Source organism: Oncorhynchus kisutch, linkage group LG2 (genome assembly GCF_002021735.2).
Source record: "Oncorhynchus kisutch isolate 150728-3 linkage group LG2, Okis_V2, whole genome shotgun sequence".
NCBI lineage: Eukaryota > Metazoa > Chordata > Actinopteri > Salmoniformes > Salmonidae > Oncorhynchus > Oncorhynchus kisutch.
Window position 1 is genome coordinate 61,892,195 of NC_034175.2, and position 14,701 is coordinate 61,906,895.

The following is a 14,701-nucleotide window of genomic DNA, read 5'->3' on the forward strand; positions in this document are numbered from 1 at the left end:
TTACAAATTACGTCATAAAGGAAAATGTCCCTAGCGGGCGGTCAGATACGACAGCTTGTTACACAAAAGAAAAGGTTTGAGTGAAAGAGCGGGAAGACTGAGGGACAAAGGGAGAAGCTGTGCTATCGTAAACAGTATCTTATGCATTCTTATGCATTCTAAATTACCGCCCATTTGGAAAAGGAAAATGCAATAAATATTTACTCGGAGCTGCGCTTCGGTAGGCTGGTGGTAGATGGAAGGCCGTGTTTCCCAACCGAGTCCTTTGAAGAATGTCTCTGGTGGTAAATTGGCTACGTTGTAGTAACGTCGTTGTGTTGTAGACGGGATACTCTGTCTGTTCTTTCCTAGCCCACGTTTGCAGCTGCTGTTGCTAACTCAATAGCTAGGAGGTATCACTTCTGTAGTGAATAAGAGTTCAAAGTTCAAACCATTCGCAACCAAAGCTCACTCTGAGGTTGGCTTAGTTCTGTAGTTGACATCCGAACCATTCTGACATCGGACCGTCGTCCTCACATCCTCGTAACAGGAGGTTACATTTTCGTCAAGGCTTTATATAGTGGAGCGAGAAGGGTGTGTCTGAAAAGTTTATAACCCATGTCTCTTTACAGGGACGGGCCACTGATTGAGCAGAGCCCTAACCTTATGAAAACCCAAATCTCTCATTTGGAAGCTAGAATTACATTTAATCTCTTCACCAATAATTTTATATTCAAACATTTTAAATTGAACAACAATTCCAAGTGAATCCGATAACTATGATGTGTAGACTTTCCACTGTAGAGTTTGTCATCCTATCATTGATGAGAATTTTCCAGATGACAACCGAACTGACATCATATTCATTAAGTACCACCGCATATGTTCAATTGATCAGATTACCAGAATATAGTTAATTCCCCCCACCGTCTGATGTTCCCAGAATCTCTATGTTAACCAAAGGGTTTTCAAATGTAACATCAGTAGAGTAGAGAGAGGAAAAAGGGGGGAAGAGGTATTTATGACTGTCATAAACCTACCCCCAGGCCAACGTCATGACACAAGTCATTTTCCAATAATTGTTGACCGACAGACTGTATCACAGTTCCAGTGGGTCAGAAGTTTACATTAAGTTGACTGTGCCTTTAAACAGCTTGGAAAATTCCAGAAAACGAAGTCATGGCTTTAGAAGCTTCTGATAGGCTAATTGACATCATTTGAGTCAATTGGAGGTGTACCTGTGGATGTATTTCAAGGCCTACCTTCAAAGTCAGTGCCTATTTGCATGACATCATGGGAAAATCAAAAGAAATCAGCCAAGACCTCAGATTTATTTTTGTTAGACCTCCACAATTCTGGTTCATTTTTGGGAGCAATTTCCAAATGTCTGAAGGTACCACCTTCATCTGTACAAACAATAGTACGCAAGTATAAACACCATGGGACCACGCATCCATCATACCGCTCAGGAAGGAGATGTTCTGTCTCCTAGAGATGAACGTACTTTGGTGCGAAAAGTGCAAATCAATCCCAGAACAACAGCAAAGGACCTGGAGGATGCTGGAGGAAACGGGTACAAAAGTATCTATATCCACAGTAAAATGAGTCCTATATCGACATAATCTGAATGGCCACTCAGCAAGGAAGAAGCCACTGCTCCAAAACCGCCATAATAAAGCCAGACTACGGTTTGCAACTGCACATGGGGACAAAGATCGTACTTTTTGGAGAAATGTCCTCTGATGAAACAAAAATAGAACTGTTTGGCCGTAATGACCATCGTTATGTTTGGAGGAAAAGGGGGGGGGGGGCTTGCAAGCCGAAGAACACCATCCCAACCGTGAAGCACGGGGGTGGCAGCATCATGTTGTGAGGGTGCTTTGCTGCAGGAGCGACTGGTGCACTTCACAAAATAGATGGCATCATGAAGAAGGACAATTATGTGGATATATTGAAGCAAAATCTCAAGACATCAATCGGGAAGTTAAAGCTTGGTCACAAATGGGTCTTCCAAATGGCTTAAGGACAACAGGGTCAAGGTATTGGAGTGGCCATCACAAAGCCCTGACCTCAATCCTATAGAAAATTTGTGGGCAGAACTGAAAAATCTTGTGCGAGCAAGGAGGCCTACAAACCTGACTCAGTTACACCAGCTCTGTCAGGAGGAATGGGCCAACATTCCCCCAACTTATTGAGTGTATGTAAACTTCTGACCCACTGGGAATGTGATGAAAGACAAAAGCTGAAATAAATCATTCTCTCTACTATTATTCTGACATTTCACATTCTTGAAATAAATTGGTGATCCTAACTGACCTAAGACAGGGAATTTTTACTAGGATTAAATGTCAGGAATTGTGAAAAACTGAGTTTAAATGTACTTGGCTAAGGTGTATGTAAACCTCCGACTTCAACTGTATGTATATATATATATGCCACAAGATGGGCTGTTTGTAATAGTTGAATTGCCCTTTGTGATTTCAGCCGTACACACGGTTGTCTGACCAACAAAATGCAAATTAAATGCTGAAAGTAGTAGCCTAGTTATTTATTCATGCATGCAAACAAAAATACTGAATAGCAGTTTGGCTTAGAATACACAGTAGTAGGCCTAGTAAACAAAATATCAGATTGATTTAAAGGCATGACACAATCTATATTTAGGCTAATTCCATTAACAGTAAACAAACACAGTAAATAAGGCCAATGGAGATCCAACTAATCCAAACAACATACGTTTTTGGACAGAACCTGCGGCTAGGGTAGGATTTTAGGCTAACATGGGCTGGCTCGGCTCCTCTATTCCAAGATCAACAGGAACAGTTGGAGGTTGAGCCATTATCCTGGCGGCACTTGTGGAAGGGTGGGTAGGCTCTGCACACGGAGCTAGCTGAGCTCGGGAGCATCATTGCACGTAGGGGAAAAGTACCCAAACATCATACTTGAGTAAAAGTAAAGATACCAGTAAAATAATACTTGAGTAAAAGGCTAAAAGTATTTGGTTTTAAATATACTTAAATATCAAAAGTAAATGTAATTGCAAAAATATTCTTAAGTATCAAGTTAGTGGAAATCATTTCAAATTCCTTATATTAAGCAAATAAGATGGCACCATTTTCTAGTTTTTTTTCAATGTACAAATAGCCAGGGGCACACTCCAACATTCCGACATAATTTACAAACAAAGCATGTGTGTTTAGTCCGCCAGTCCGCCAGATCAGATTCCGTGAGGATAACCAGGGATCTTGATAAGTGTGTGAATTGGACCTGTCCTGCTAAGCATTAATATTTCATTAATGTTTCACCCAACAGTACATTTGTTTCTTTAGGAATGTAGTGAACTATATATAAAGTACAGATAACAAAAAAAGACTTAATTAGTACTTTAAAGTGTTTTTACTGAAGTACGTTACACCACTGATTATCGCTGCTGGGCAGCGAACCTTTGTGGTTTGATGTTTCTGCTCTATGCTCTCTTTCTCCAATTTCTGATATCCATTGTGGCAGATTAACTGGTTCGAGCTAGCTAAGGCTAATAACACTAACACTTTTTACAGCTAGCTAAGGCTAATAACAATAGCACTTTTTACAGCTAGCTAAGGCTAATAACACTAACACTTTTTACAGCTAGCTAAGGCTAATAACAATAGCACTTTTTACAGCTAGCTAAGGCTAATAAAACTAACACTTTTTACAGCTAGCTAAGGCTAATAACACTAACACTTTTTACAGCTAGCGAAGGCTAATAACACTAACACTTTTTACAGCTAGCGAAGGCTAATAACACTAACACTTTTTACAGCTAGCTAAGGCTAATAACAATAGCACTTTTTACAGCTAGCGAAGGCTAATAACAATAGCACTTTTTACAGCTAGCTAAGGCTAATAACAATAACACTTTTTACAGCTAGCTAAGACTCTAACTAAACTCTGTAGTTGTGGCTCGCGAGGCAGAGTTGAGCAAGCAGCTTCAACGGTAGACTTGACCCCACCCTTATAAATCAAAATAAAATATGACAGGCGGCGTATGACGTTTTTCACTTTCACCTACCACAGGGATGAGAATAATTTTTTCCCTGCTTTTATGGAAACACGAAGGTGTCATACCTAACCGCCCAGGGGCTTTCCATAGCCCCCCTACACTGCTGTGCACCCTCCCCATTGTGCTGACAGTCACTCTGTCACTCAAAAGCCAACTTGTCACTCAGTAGTTCTAACTTTTTTGCTTTTTATTTATATAGGGACATGCAACTAAAACTGGGGCGGTGGGGCTCAACCTAGTAGAGACTAGTTTGACACCTGGTTACACACTGACTCGTGTGTGTGCAAGCCTGTACAGTAGTGTTTCTAGTTAACCCGTGTAGGAGCAGCTAGCAGTGTGTTGGTCTGTTCCAGTCCCAGCATCGCTCACTCGCTCCCTCTCACTCTTTCTCCCTCCCTTCAGGAGACCTCTGGAGCCGGTTACAGTATTTGAGTGTTTTTGGAGGAGTTCCTAAATATTTTCAGGATGACAGTATGATCTGACTGTGCTGCTCACTGCCCATTCTCATGTCATTACCAGAGGGGCAGAAAACACACACTGCTGCAACATAGAGAACACACACACACACACACACACACACACACACAGTATAAGAACTTGTATGGACTCGTCAGTAGGAATCCAGTCATAATTGAGTGCTCAGTTTAGTATTCTGTTGGTTTCTCCAGTCAACCACATTCAGGGACTCCCACCACTTCTACCAGAGAGGATGATACACAACGGAATTCTTTACAAACATGTTAGAACCAATGACCATGAGACATCAATAAGTTGTTGTAAAGGTGTTCTCACATTTCTCTAACATTTCTGTCTAATGATTATCTTCTGTTTTCTCTCCACAGAGTGCCCAAGGGCTGTGAGAGCCCCTTGGGGAATCTTCAGGCACAAACAAACTCTCTTACTCATACAGAAGCACTCTCTCTCACACACACACACACACTTATTAAAACAAACACACACACAGAGCATGTTGGAGGTCCAGGAGGAGAGGCCTGCCGCGGCAGGAGGGACGGCAGCGACACATTTCAGCAAGAAAGAGCGAGGAAAGAAAGAACGAGAGGAGGCCAAGGACGGCCGGGGGAATCTTGGGAATATCGGGAACAGTGCTCTGGGTTCGGGTGGCCGAGGGAACGGCAGAGGGAAAGCCCCTCACACACACACAGGCAGCCCCCACCAGCTCATCACCCCACCCTGCTCTGTGGTGCTGGGAGCCCCCTCCATTCATCACAACAGACTGAAGAACTCCCCATCCACCAACACACAGAGGTGAGGGAGAGCAAGTGTACTGTGTGTGTGTGTGTGTGTATAGTGGTGGTGGTAGTAGTAATGTGTGTCCTTGAGTTAGGGAGTACACTGTGTTTGAATGCGCTTTCTGCTGACTCATGTTTCTGGAGCCAATGGAAACCAGCTTCTGCCCTGCCAAACCCCTGCCAGTCTTCTCTCTCTCTCTCTCTCTCTCCTGTCTCTCTCTCTCTCCTGTCTCGCTCTCTCTCCTGTCTTGCTCTCTCCTCTCTGGCTGAATGTGCCTGTCATTTAGGGTGTGGTATAGTGATCTCTGCCAGTTGGACGGTTCCTGTTCTCCTGAACTGTACTTTACTCATGGCCATTCAGAAGCAGACGCCCTGCTCTGCCTCTCCTCTTGGGATCAGAGCCAAATATAAGCCTCTGGCTGGGATTATTCCTACTGCAGTATTGGCCAGTGAGAAAAGTGTGTTTCCTTCCCTCTGTCTGCTCCTATACTCTAACTGTACAGCACAGTGGTTAGTAGCTATAATGATGGATCATGGTAGGCTGGGGGATTTCCCACAGCGTAAATCCTGGACACAGTAGGCCCACTGTTTTAGTCGGTTCATATTTGGGCACCTCCATACAAACAGAGCTGCTGAGTGAGTGTGTGTCTGCATGCACATTTGTGTGTGTGTGATTTTAACTATTTTGTCAGTCTCCCCTCCCGGCAGTGGAAAGAGGGGAGTGAGGGGAGATTGGGAGGGGTTGATGGGACAAGAGGTCAGTCTGGTTCACTCCAAGCCAGCTGTCTGACTCTCTGGCCTCTTACAGCTGAGCCTCCCCTAGTCAGGGGTCTGTTTACTGGGCACACGTTAACTCCAGCCCCAGACTTCAGCCTGTTCCCTCTGTGTCCCTGGTAGCATTTGTGTCATGGTGGGAAGTAGACTGTGTGTACTACTGGGGGAGCCACACCTGTTGTGACACACACACAGTCTTGTACAACTAACCTTGTGGGGGCACAATTCAGTCCCATTCAAAATCCTATTTTCCCTAACCCCTTACCCTAACTTTAACCTGAAAACCAACCCTAGCTCCTAAACCTAATTCTAACCTTAACCCCCCTAGAAATAGCATTTGACCTTGTCGTTACTAACAAAATGTCCCCAGGTGGTACATTTTTTGTTTACTATTCTTCTGGGGACTTCTGGTCACCACAAGTATAGTTAAATATGTCCACACACACACACACACACACACCATTGATAAGCACTTCTTCCCTCTCTCAGTCCTAAACCCAAGCCAGAGGGAATGGTGCGCTCCCCTCCAGTCATGTCCCCCTCCGGTGGCGCTGCCCAGATGGACTCCAAACTTCCCAATCAGAGCAAACCAGGAAGCGCCGGCAGCCAATCGCAGGCCTCGCCATGCGACCCCAAGACAGTGGGTGGTAAGGGCTCCCAGCAGGGCGGCATGTCAGGGGTGGGTCCAGGAGGTATGGGGGGTCTGAAGAATGGCCAGGGCCTGAACTCTGGGGGACAGGGGACAAAGGTCAAGGTGAAGAGGGAGAGGAGCACCTCAGTGGAGTCCTACAACGAGCAGCAGCCAGGCATAGCCACGCCCACCAGCGACGACAAGGGTGAGTAGTACACTGCACTCTAAATAGTGGTCAAATATGTCAAGTGGTATTAAGTAGTGTACTTTTTTTTTTACAAATCCTAACCTACCTTACACTTTCTAAACTTCCATTTCCATGAAACTAAAGTGCTTACATCTTGCCTCTGACACAATAGCTGCTGAAGTTCGTGGGCATGTTACGTGTCCATGCTGTCTGTGTGAACATGTGGTGTTGTGGCTGTAGAAACATCAGCAGGCCCCTGAAAGCGTGTCATTATGGTCACACACTGACTTGATATGCTGCTCTCTCTCCTCTCCTCCTGGGAGTCTGGTGGACAGGACTGCGCTCTGATAAAGGAGGGGGAGGGAGTGTGTTTGTGTATTATTGATAGAGAGCTCAGCTGTAACTGTATAAGTGCGGCACACGGTTACACACTGACTGTGTGTGTGTGTGTGTGTGTGTGTACAGACAGTAACAGGGTGAAGAGGATGTGTGTGGCTGAGAGGAGGCAGCCCTACAGTGGAGCTGACTGGTGTTCTGGAGGAGAGAGTGATGAGGACGACAAAGGATTCTTCAGTGAGTGTCTGTCCTTCCGTCATCCCCATTTCCACCTGCTAATGTAAACTACAGTAATATGATCCTCTGTCCCTCCCCAGACTGTAACTCCAGTGACGTGAAGCCCCAGGACGCCAACTCCCATCCTCCCCCCAACGCCGGACTCAGCCGCTCCTCCACACCCTCCCACAATGCACTAGGAGGCCAGGGCGCAGCGTCGGAGTCGGGTGGTCAGAAGGCTGGGTCTAAAGTGGTTTACGTCTTTACTACAGAGATGGCCAACAAGTAAGGGAGATCGCAGGGAAACCATGTTATTGGTCCTAATTGCCCATGATGTGTTAGTGATTGAGCTGTAGTAATTGTAGTTGCAGTGTGTGACGTGTTCCCTCAGCAAACTCAGTGTTCCACACACCAGGTTATTCTGAGCTTGGTTTGGATAGACCACACACACCTGAGGAAGATGTGAAAGCCTGCAGTTATGCCTTGTTTTCAGTGTGCTTGCCTGAAAGTGTGTTCTTGTTTCAGTTGCCTCCGATTTACACAGTCCTATGAACGGAGAGGGAGATGAAAGTGGAAGATGTGTGTGAAACTGTTTGTTTAGTCTGTCGACCTCGGCATTTCCTTCATGCCCTCTGCTAACACTGCCCTCATTCTGCTGCCACAGACACAGACACAAATGTGACTGTCTGGTCTCTGTTCCTCAGGGCTGCTGATGCTGTTCTAACAGGCCACTCAGAAAACATCATCAACTTCCACATGAGAAACATCTCCAACAGCAAGGACAAGATCCCCCTCCCACCCCTGGTAATAACACACGCACACACTGCCATGATGTGATGACTAGACATGTAACTTGGCATACAGTCAGCTTTGATAAATACTTTATTTACAAACCCTCATTTACTCAAACCTCATTTCTTATCCTGCTGCCTTTATCGCTTTTTCCTTTCTCTGTTTTAGAAGGATCAGGCAAGACCCCTCCGAGGAGACTCCAAGCCCTCCCAGCAGTCCTCATCTCATTCCTCAGACAAGAACCACCAGACAGGGTCTAAACCTGGCCCGACTGATCAAGCGCCACCCCAGCCCCCTCCCCAGGGGGTAAAGCCTGGTTCACTCACCCAGGATGGGGCCTCCTCAGCAGACATGGACCCCAAGAACCTCCATGGCAGCAGCCCTGGTAATACCATGGGTTCAGGTGACCAGACCCCTGGGTGCCAGCCCCAGTCTGAGCAGGGCATGCCTCCTCTGAACCCCCCTCAGCCTGGTGAAGGAGGAGGGCTGGGGCCCATAGGGATGGGTCAGCCTGGTCTGACCCCCCAGCAGCAACAGCAGCAACTGGCCCAGGAACTTCTCAACATGGAGGCTAACACAGAGGGCCTGTCCCAGGAACAGCTAGAGCACCGCCAGCGCTCCCTCCAGACCCTGCGAGACATCCAGCGCATGCTCTTCCCAGATGACCGCGATGCCCCACCGCCACCCGGTCCTATTGGGGGACTCCCCCAGTCCCACGACGGCATGCCCGATGGGGGGCCCAGGAGGCCGGAGCAGGGCCCTCTCCAGGCCATGATGGCCCAATCCCAGAGCCTAGGTCCACCAGGGGGTTCGGGAGGGTCCCGACCCCAGGGAACCCCATTTGGCCCCCCACATGGTCACCCCAGAGACATGCCCCCTTTCCCAGATGAGCTGGGCCACATGATGGGTCCTGGAGGGTGTGGGGATGGAGATCACATGACCCCGGAGCAGGTAGCCTGGCTGAAGCTGCAGCAAGAGTTCTACGAGGAGAAGAAGAGGAAACAGGAAATGCATCACCGCCCACTTCCTCCCGACATGATGATGCACCCCCACGGGCCGCGTGGCATGATGCGAGGGCCCCCACCACCCTACCAGATGGGACCCGGAGAGGTGTGGGGGCCAGGAGGGCCACCAGAGCACTATCACGATCGCATGGCCATGGGCCCCAGAGGTATGCCTCCTCACATGCAGAGGATGCCTGGGTTCCCCCAGGGCATGATGAACCCTGACATGGAGGGACCCCCCAGGCCCGGGATGGGCTGGCCTGAAGACATGCCCCCGAGGATGGGGGACGGCCGGGGGTTCCCAGGAGGGCCAGGGGGTATGTTCGGAGGTCCAGGGGTGCGGGGAGAGCGCTTCCCCAACCCCCAGTCAGTCCAGGAGGCCATGTTTCACCAGGGCATGGGGGGCGACAAGGGACCGGGCCTTCCTCCACAGATGATGATGGAGATGCAGAGGATGATGGGACACCAAAGAGGTGGCATGGAGCCGGGCAACGGGGGCGGGATGATGTTTCCCAGGATGCCCGGCGAGGGCCCCATGAGCCCCTCTTCCAGACTGGTTGTGATGGGGAGCCGGGACATGGGCCCTGAGTTTGGCATGGGCCCCCATGGGAACCCCCAGCTACGAGAGGGGCCTATGAACATGAGCCCAGACGAGATGATGAGAATGAGAGGGCATCCAATGGACAACATGGGGCCCCAGGGAAGGCAGATGCACTTCACAGACCAGCCCCAGCCAGGGGACTTCCCCATGGGACCCGCACGGCCCTTCCCTGGTGGTCCTGGCGGTATGAGGGGCCCTCATGGAGAGCAGGTCTATGCTGGCCCGGAGCACAGGACCACCCCTACGGGGGGCAATGGCCGCCTCAACCACCACCCGCCCTCCGCCGGACCACCCCAGGGCCAGAGGGGACGTAAGCCTGCAGAGCTGATCATCCAGCCAGGAGGGGGCAGCTCACCCAGTATTAACCCCCTCAAGTCCCCTCCTTTGAGGCAGGTACAGTCCCCCATGATGGGCTCTCCCTCTGGGAACCTCAAGTCCCCCCAGACCCCCTCCCAGCTGGCTGGTATGCTCTCCGGCCCTCCGGGACCCAATGGCCCCCCTAACACTGCCAACTCGGCTCCCATGAAGTCTCCTCACTCTATGATGGGGTCTGCTGGTGCCTCCCCTGTAAATATGAGGTCCCCATCCCTCCCCAACCCTTCTCCAGGGTGGGCCTCTTCCCCAAAACCCCCCATGCCCAGCCCAGGAATCCCTCAGCAGCAAGGGGGTAAAACCCCCCTCAGTATGACCTCACCTAACATGATGGGAAATATGGAGCAAGGTACAGTACTTTTCTGGATTTCTCTTCTTTCTCCCTCCACTGCTCTCTTCTCGCTCTCCTTTCTCTTCTTTCTCCCTCCACTGCTCTCTTCTCGCTCTCCTTTCTCTTCTTTCTCCCTCCACTGCTCTCTTCTCGCTCTCCTTTCTCTTCTTTCTCCCTCCACTGCCCTCTTCTCGCACTCCTTTCTCTTCTTTCTCCCTCCACTGCCCTCTTCTCGCTCTCCTTTCTCCCTCCACTGCTCTCTTCTCGCTCTCCTTTCTCTCCTTTCTCCCTCCACTGCTCTCTTCTCGCTCTCCTTTCTCTCCTTTCTCCCTCCACTGCTCTCCTTTCTCTCCTTTCTCCCTCCACTGCCCTCTTCTCGCTCTCCTTTCTCTCCTTTCTCCCTCCACTGCCCTCTTCTCGCTCTCCTTTCTCTCCTTTCTCCCTCCACTGCTCTCTTCTCGCTCTCCTTTCTCTTCTTTCTCCCTCCACTGCTCTCTTCTCGCTCTCCTTTCTCTCCTTTCTCCCTCCACTGCCCTCTTCTCGCTCTTTCTCTCCTTTCTCCCTCCACTGCCCTCTTCTCGCTCTCCTTTCTCTTCTTTCTCCCTCCACTGCCCTCTTCTCGCTCTCCTTTCTCTTCTTTCTCCCTCCACTGCTCTCTTCTCGCTCTCCTTTCTCCCTCCACTGCTCTCTTCTCGCTCTCCTTTCTCCCTCCACTGCCCTCTTCTCGCTCTCCTTTCTCTCCTTTCTCCCTCCACTGCCCTCTTCTCGCTCTCCTTTCTCTCCTTTCTCCCTCCACTGCCCTCTTCTCACTCGCCTTTCTCTTCTTTCTCCCTCCACTGCTCTCTTCTCACTCTCCTTTCTCTTCTTTCTCCCTCCACTGCCCTCTTCTCGCTCTCCTTTCTCTTCTTTCTCCCTCCACTGCTCTCTTCTTGCTCTCCTTTCTCCCTCCACTGCTCTCTTCTCGCTCTCCTTTCTCTTACCTGCTTTCATAAACAACATTACTAATGTTGAGTTCAAGACAGAGATAATATTCATTTTGAGAGTTTAAAAAAATACTTACTACCTGATGGAGATGCATGATTGGGTGAAGATGACATCATGTCTTGAATAGAGGGCTGTTTTGTAACGTCCCTCCTCCTGCAGCACTCTGTCTGTTGTCCAGGCAGTCTAAACAGACCTCTGTTGTATATCTGGGAGTACAGGCTAGAATTTGTCTCCATCAGTTTCAAATCAAATCATTTATAAGTCAATAAGTCAATTGAAAGCATCATTCTCATCCATGTAAACACATTTTCCCTAATCAGAAAACATTTTCCCCATTTCAGGTAAATTGCTCCCCCTTGTGGCAATGTAACTTCACTGTATCTAAATTCATTAAAATCATTATTTACAATTGACATGTATTGTATGTCAATCTGAAACGTGTTTGACACATGTACCCTGGTTACTTAAAAGAAGGGACAACCAGGGTATTTTTTGCTACTTAATGAATAGGACTCATGTAAAGAGTTTACTTTCATATCTCTCACCTCTCCACAGGTGGTAATGGCCCCCTCTCGGCCCCCCCCTCGTCAGGAGCCCAGTCTGGCTCCATGCCCCTCCAGGGGGGTCCAGGCAGCGCCCCGACCGGCAGCCCTTACTCCCTACCCCCCGAACCTACGCTATCCCAGAACCCCCTCTCCATCATGATGTCACGCATGTCCAAATTCGCCATGCCCAGCTCCACCCCCCTCTATCATGACGCCATCAAGACCGTGGCGAGCTCAGATGACGACTCGCCCCCTGCGCGCTCCCCGAACCTGCCCTCCATGAACAACAACGGTGAGTGGACAGAGACATGCTTAGATGTCATGTTATACCGCATTCAAATAAATAAGTATTTTGAGATTTAATGTATATATTCTGTAACACTTTTTCTTAGAGCTTTGACTTTATGGTTTACCCGACATGATTGAAGAGGAATTAAATTATAACATGCTGTCTGTGCACTAATGTCCCTCTCTCTCTCTGTGGCCCTCTGTAGGTATGGGAATGAACCACCACCAAGGTCCTCCTCGTATGATGGGCCCCGGCTCCTCTGGCCCCATGCCTGTCCTCAGCCCCCTGGGTATGACCCCCGTGGGTTCACAGCCTCTCTCCCACGGAATGCCCCAGCAGATGCCCTCCCCAAACCCCCCCAACATGGGCCCTGGCCCGGGCATGATGCCTCATGGCATGATGATGCATCCTAACCCCCAGGACCAAGGCATGGGTAACCCCCAGATGATGCCCCAGGGGCGCATGGGCTACCCCCACCGAGGGCAGGGCTACCCCCTCCCCCAGTCCCCCTCCCAGCAGGGCGCCTACTCCCCCCACAATGGTCCTGTGCCCCAGGGCTTCCCAGGACACCCCATGGGCTTCCAGGGAGAAGGGGGTCCTATGGGGGGTCGGATGGGGAACATGCCTCCTGGAGGTGGAGGCGATGGAGGTAGGCCCAACAACCCTGGAGGACCACAGTTCAACATGCACGGAGAGTTTAGTGATGTAGACCTGCATGAGGTGATGCGAACTGGAGCGTCCGGTATGCCAGAGTTTGACCTGTCCAGGATCATCCCATCAGAAAAGCCCAGCCAGACGCTGTCCTACTTCCCTAGGGGAGGAGGAGATGGCCCCGGCCCAGGGGGGAAACCTCCACACATGCAGGGAATGATGCAGGGGATGATGGGGGAGGGCCCCCCAAGGATGGGCATGCCCATGCAGGGGCTGGGGGGGATGGCTGGGGGGCCGGGAGGCACTATGGGCCCCCAGGATATGCCCATGGGAAACCCTTCCCATAATCCTATGAGGGCACATGGGCCCCCAGGGTTCATGGGTCAGGGTATGATGGGACCTCAGCACCGGATGATGTCACAGGGGGGTCCAGCGGGCATGATGCAGGGAAAGGAGAGGGGGGTACTCTACAACCACCCTGGGCCTGGGGGGTCGCCCAACATGATGATGTCTCTGCAAGGCATGGGCGTCCCCCCCCAGCAGACGACGATGATGATGATGGGGGGGCAGATGAGGCCACGTGGCATGGACATGGACATGGGGTTCAGCCCAGGGCCTGGAATGTTCTAACACACAACTCATAGAACCATGGACCTCGAATGTTGTGAGCTCATATACAGAATTGGATGGAATGTGTCACGGCAGAAAAGAGAGAGATGGATTAAAACATAGAAAGTAAGGAATGACAGACAGAGATTGGTACTCTGGCATGAAACATGTATCGGAGAGGAGTGATGCCGTTAATGGCTTGTGGGGTCTACATAGCCCAGTACTTGTCTTTTGCCACAAGCATTTAATTTGGTCTCTTCAGAAATGTCTGAATGTATGGGATTGTTGTGCTTCAATGTCACAATTAAACTGTTCCTCAAGTGTTTTTTTTGTGTTAAATCTCTGACTATAAGGTTTGAGTGTCGAAGAGGAATGAGATAAACCACCTTGGAGGACTGTACCGCTAGCTAGCTGTAAATCAACTTTTTCAAATCAGTAAACAAAATCAACAACGGATTTTCCCAGCAAAGGATTAAGGAACTTACACATGGAATAAAAAGACTTTGTGAAATAAAATCGTATTTTGTGAAGATTAATGGAATTATATCTTCTCTAGCTCCATCGTTTTGACTATTTCTGTCCTGTGTGTGTGTGTGTGTGTGTGTGGGTACGAGCCTGCGACGGTGTGTGTTTTGTGTTGTAAGTATGTATAGGAATTCTATCAGTGACCTCTAAGCTCTCTTACCCACCTTTTCATTGGGGGAGGGATGCCACTCTAAAGAACAGTACTGTTTACCATTGGTGGGATATTTTCATTTTTGTCTTTTAATTTCCTTTAAATCCATTGTATAACAAACCAAACTATGACCTCATAGAGATAATGGTATTATTAAAAAAGCACAAACATTGACAAACTGTAGTGTCTTCTTTCTCCCATTTCAACTCTTCTACCAGACAGTTTGTGCCATTTCTGATTCCTGTTGCTGTTGGGTCTTCTGTTGACTCTGGGATTTCATTCCCACAGCATTAATCTGATAGAAGATTAACTGAGTGGGACCAGACATAACAGGTGAGCTAGGGCTCTACTCTTTTCTGCTATATGTCGGCTCAATAGGAAATTGCTTTCAAATTTCAAGCACTCTATAGTGCTGATCTTCGGCGATACACT

General features: G+C 49.2%; 1 protein-coding gene across 3 annotated transcripts in view; it reads left to right on the forward strand.

The window, feature by feature from the left end:
* LOC109869629 (B-cell CLL/lymphoma 9 protein) overlaps nt 1-14,443 on the forward strand; it is a 55,239-nt gene extending 40,796 nt beyond the window's left edge. For 2 of the 3 annotated variants that reach the window (XM_031799541.1, XM_031799537.1), the window contains exons 3-10: nt 4,864-5,287; nt 6,535-6,881; nt 7,329-7,436; nt 7,517-7,700; nt 8,120-8,219; nt 8,376-10,533; nt 12,055-12,336; nt 12,539-14,441. In XM_031799541.1, the coding sequence (XP_031655401.1) occupies nt 4,989-5,287; nt 6,535-6,881; nt 7,329-7,436; nt 7,517-7,700; nt 8,120-8,219; nt 8,376-10,533; nt 12,055-12,336; nt 12,539-13,614 (4,554 nt within the window). In that variant the 5' untranslated portion in view covers nt 4,864-4,988 and the 3' untranslated portion in view covers nt 13,615-14,441. Of the gene's footprint in view, nt 1-4,863; nt 5,288-6,534; nt 6,882-7,328; nt 7,437-7,516; nt 7,701-8,119; nt 8,220-8,375; nt 10,534-12,054; nt 12,337-12,538 lie in introns of all 3 variants that reach the window. The other variant, XM_031799532.1, reaches the window with a different exon arrangement.
* Nucleotides 14,444-14,701: the final 258 nt, after the last annotated feature.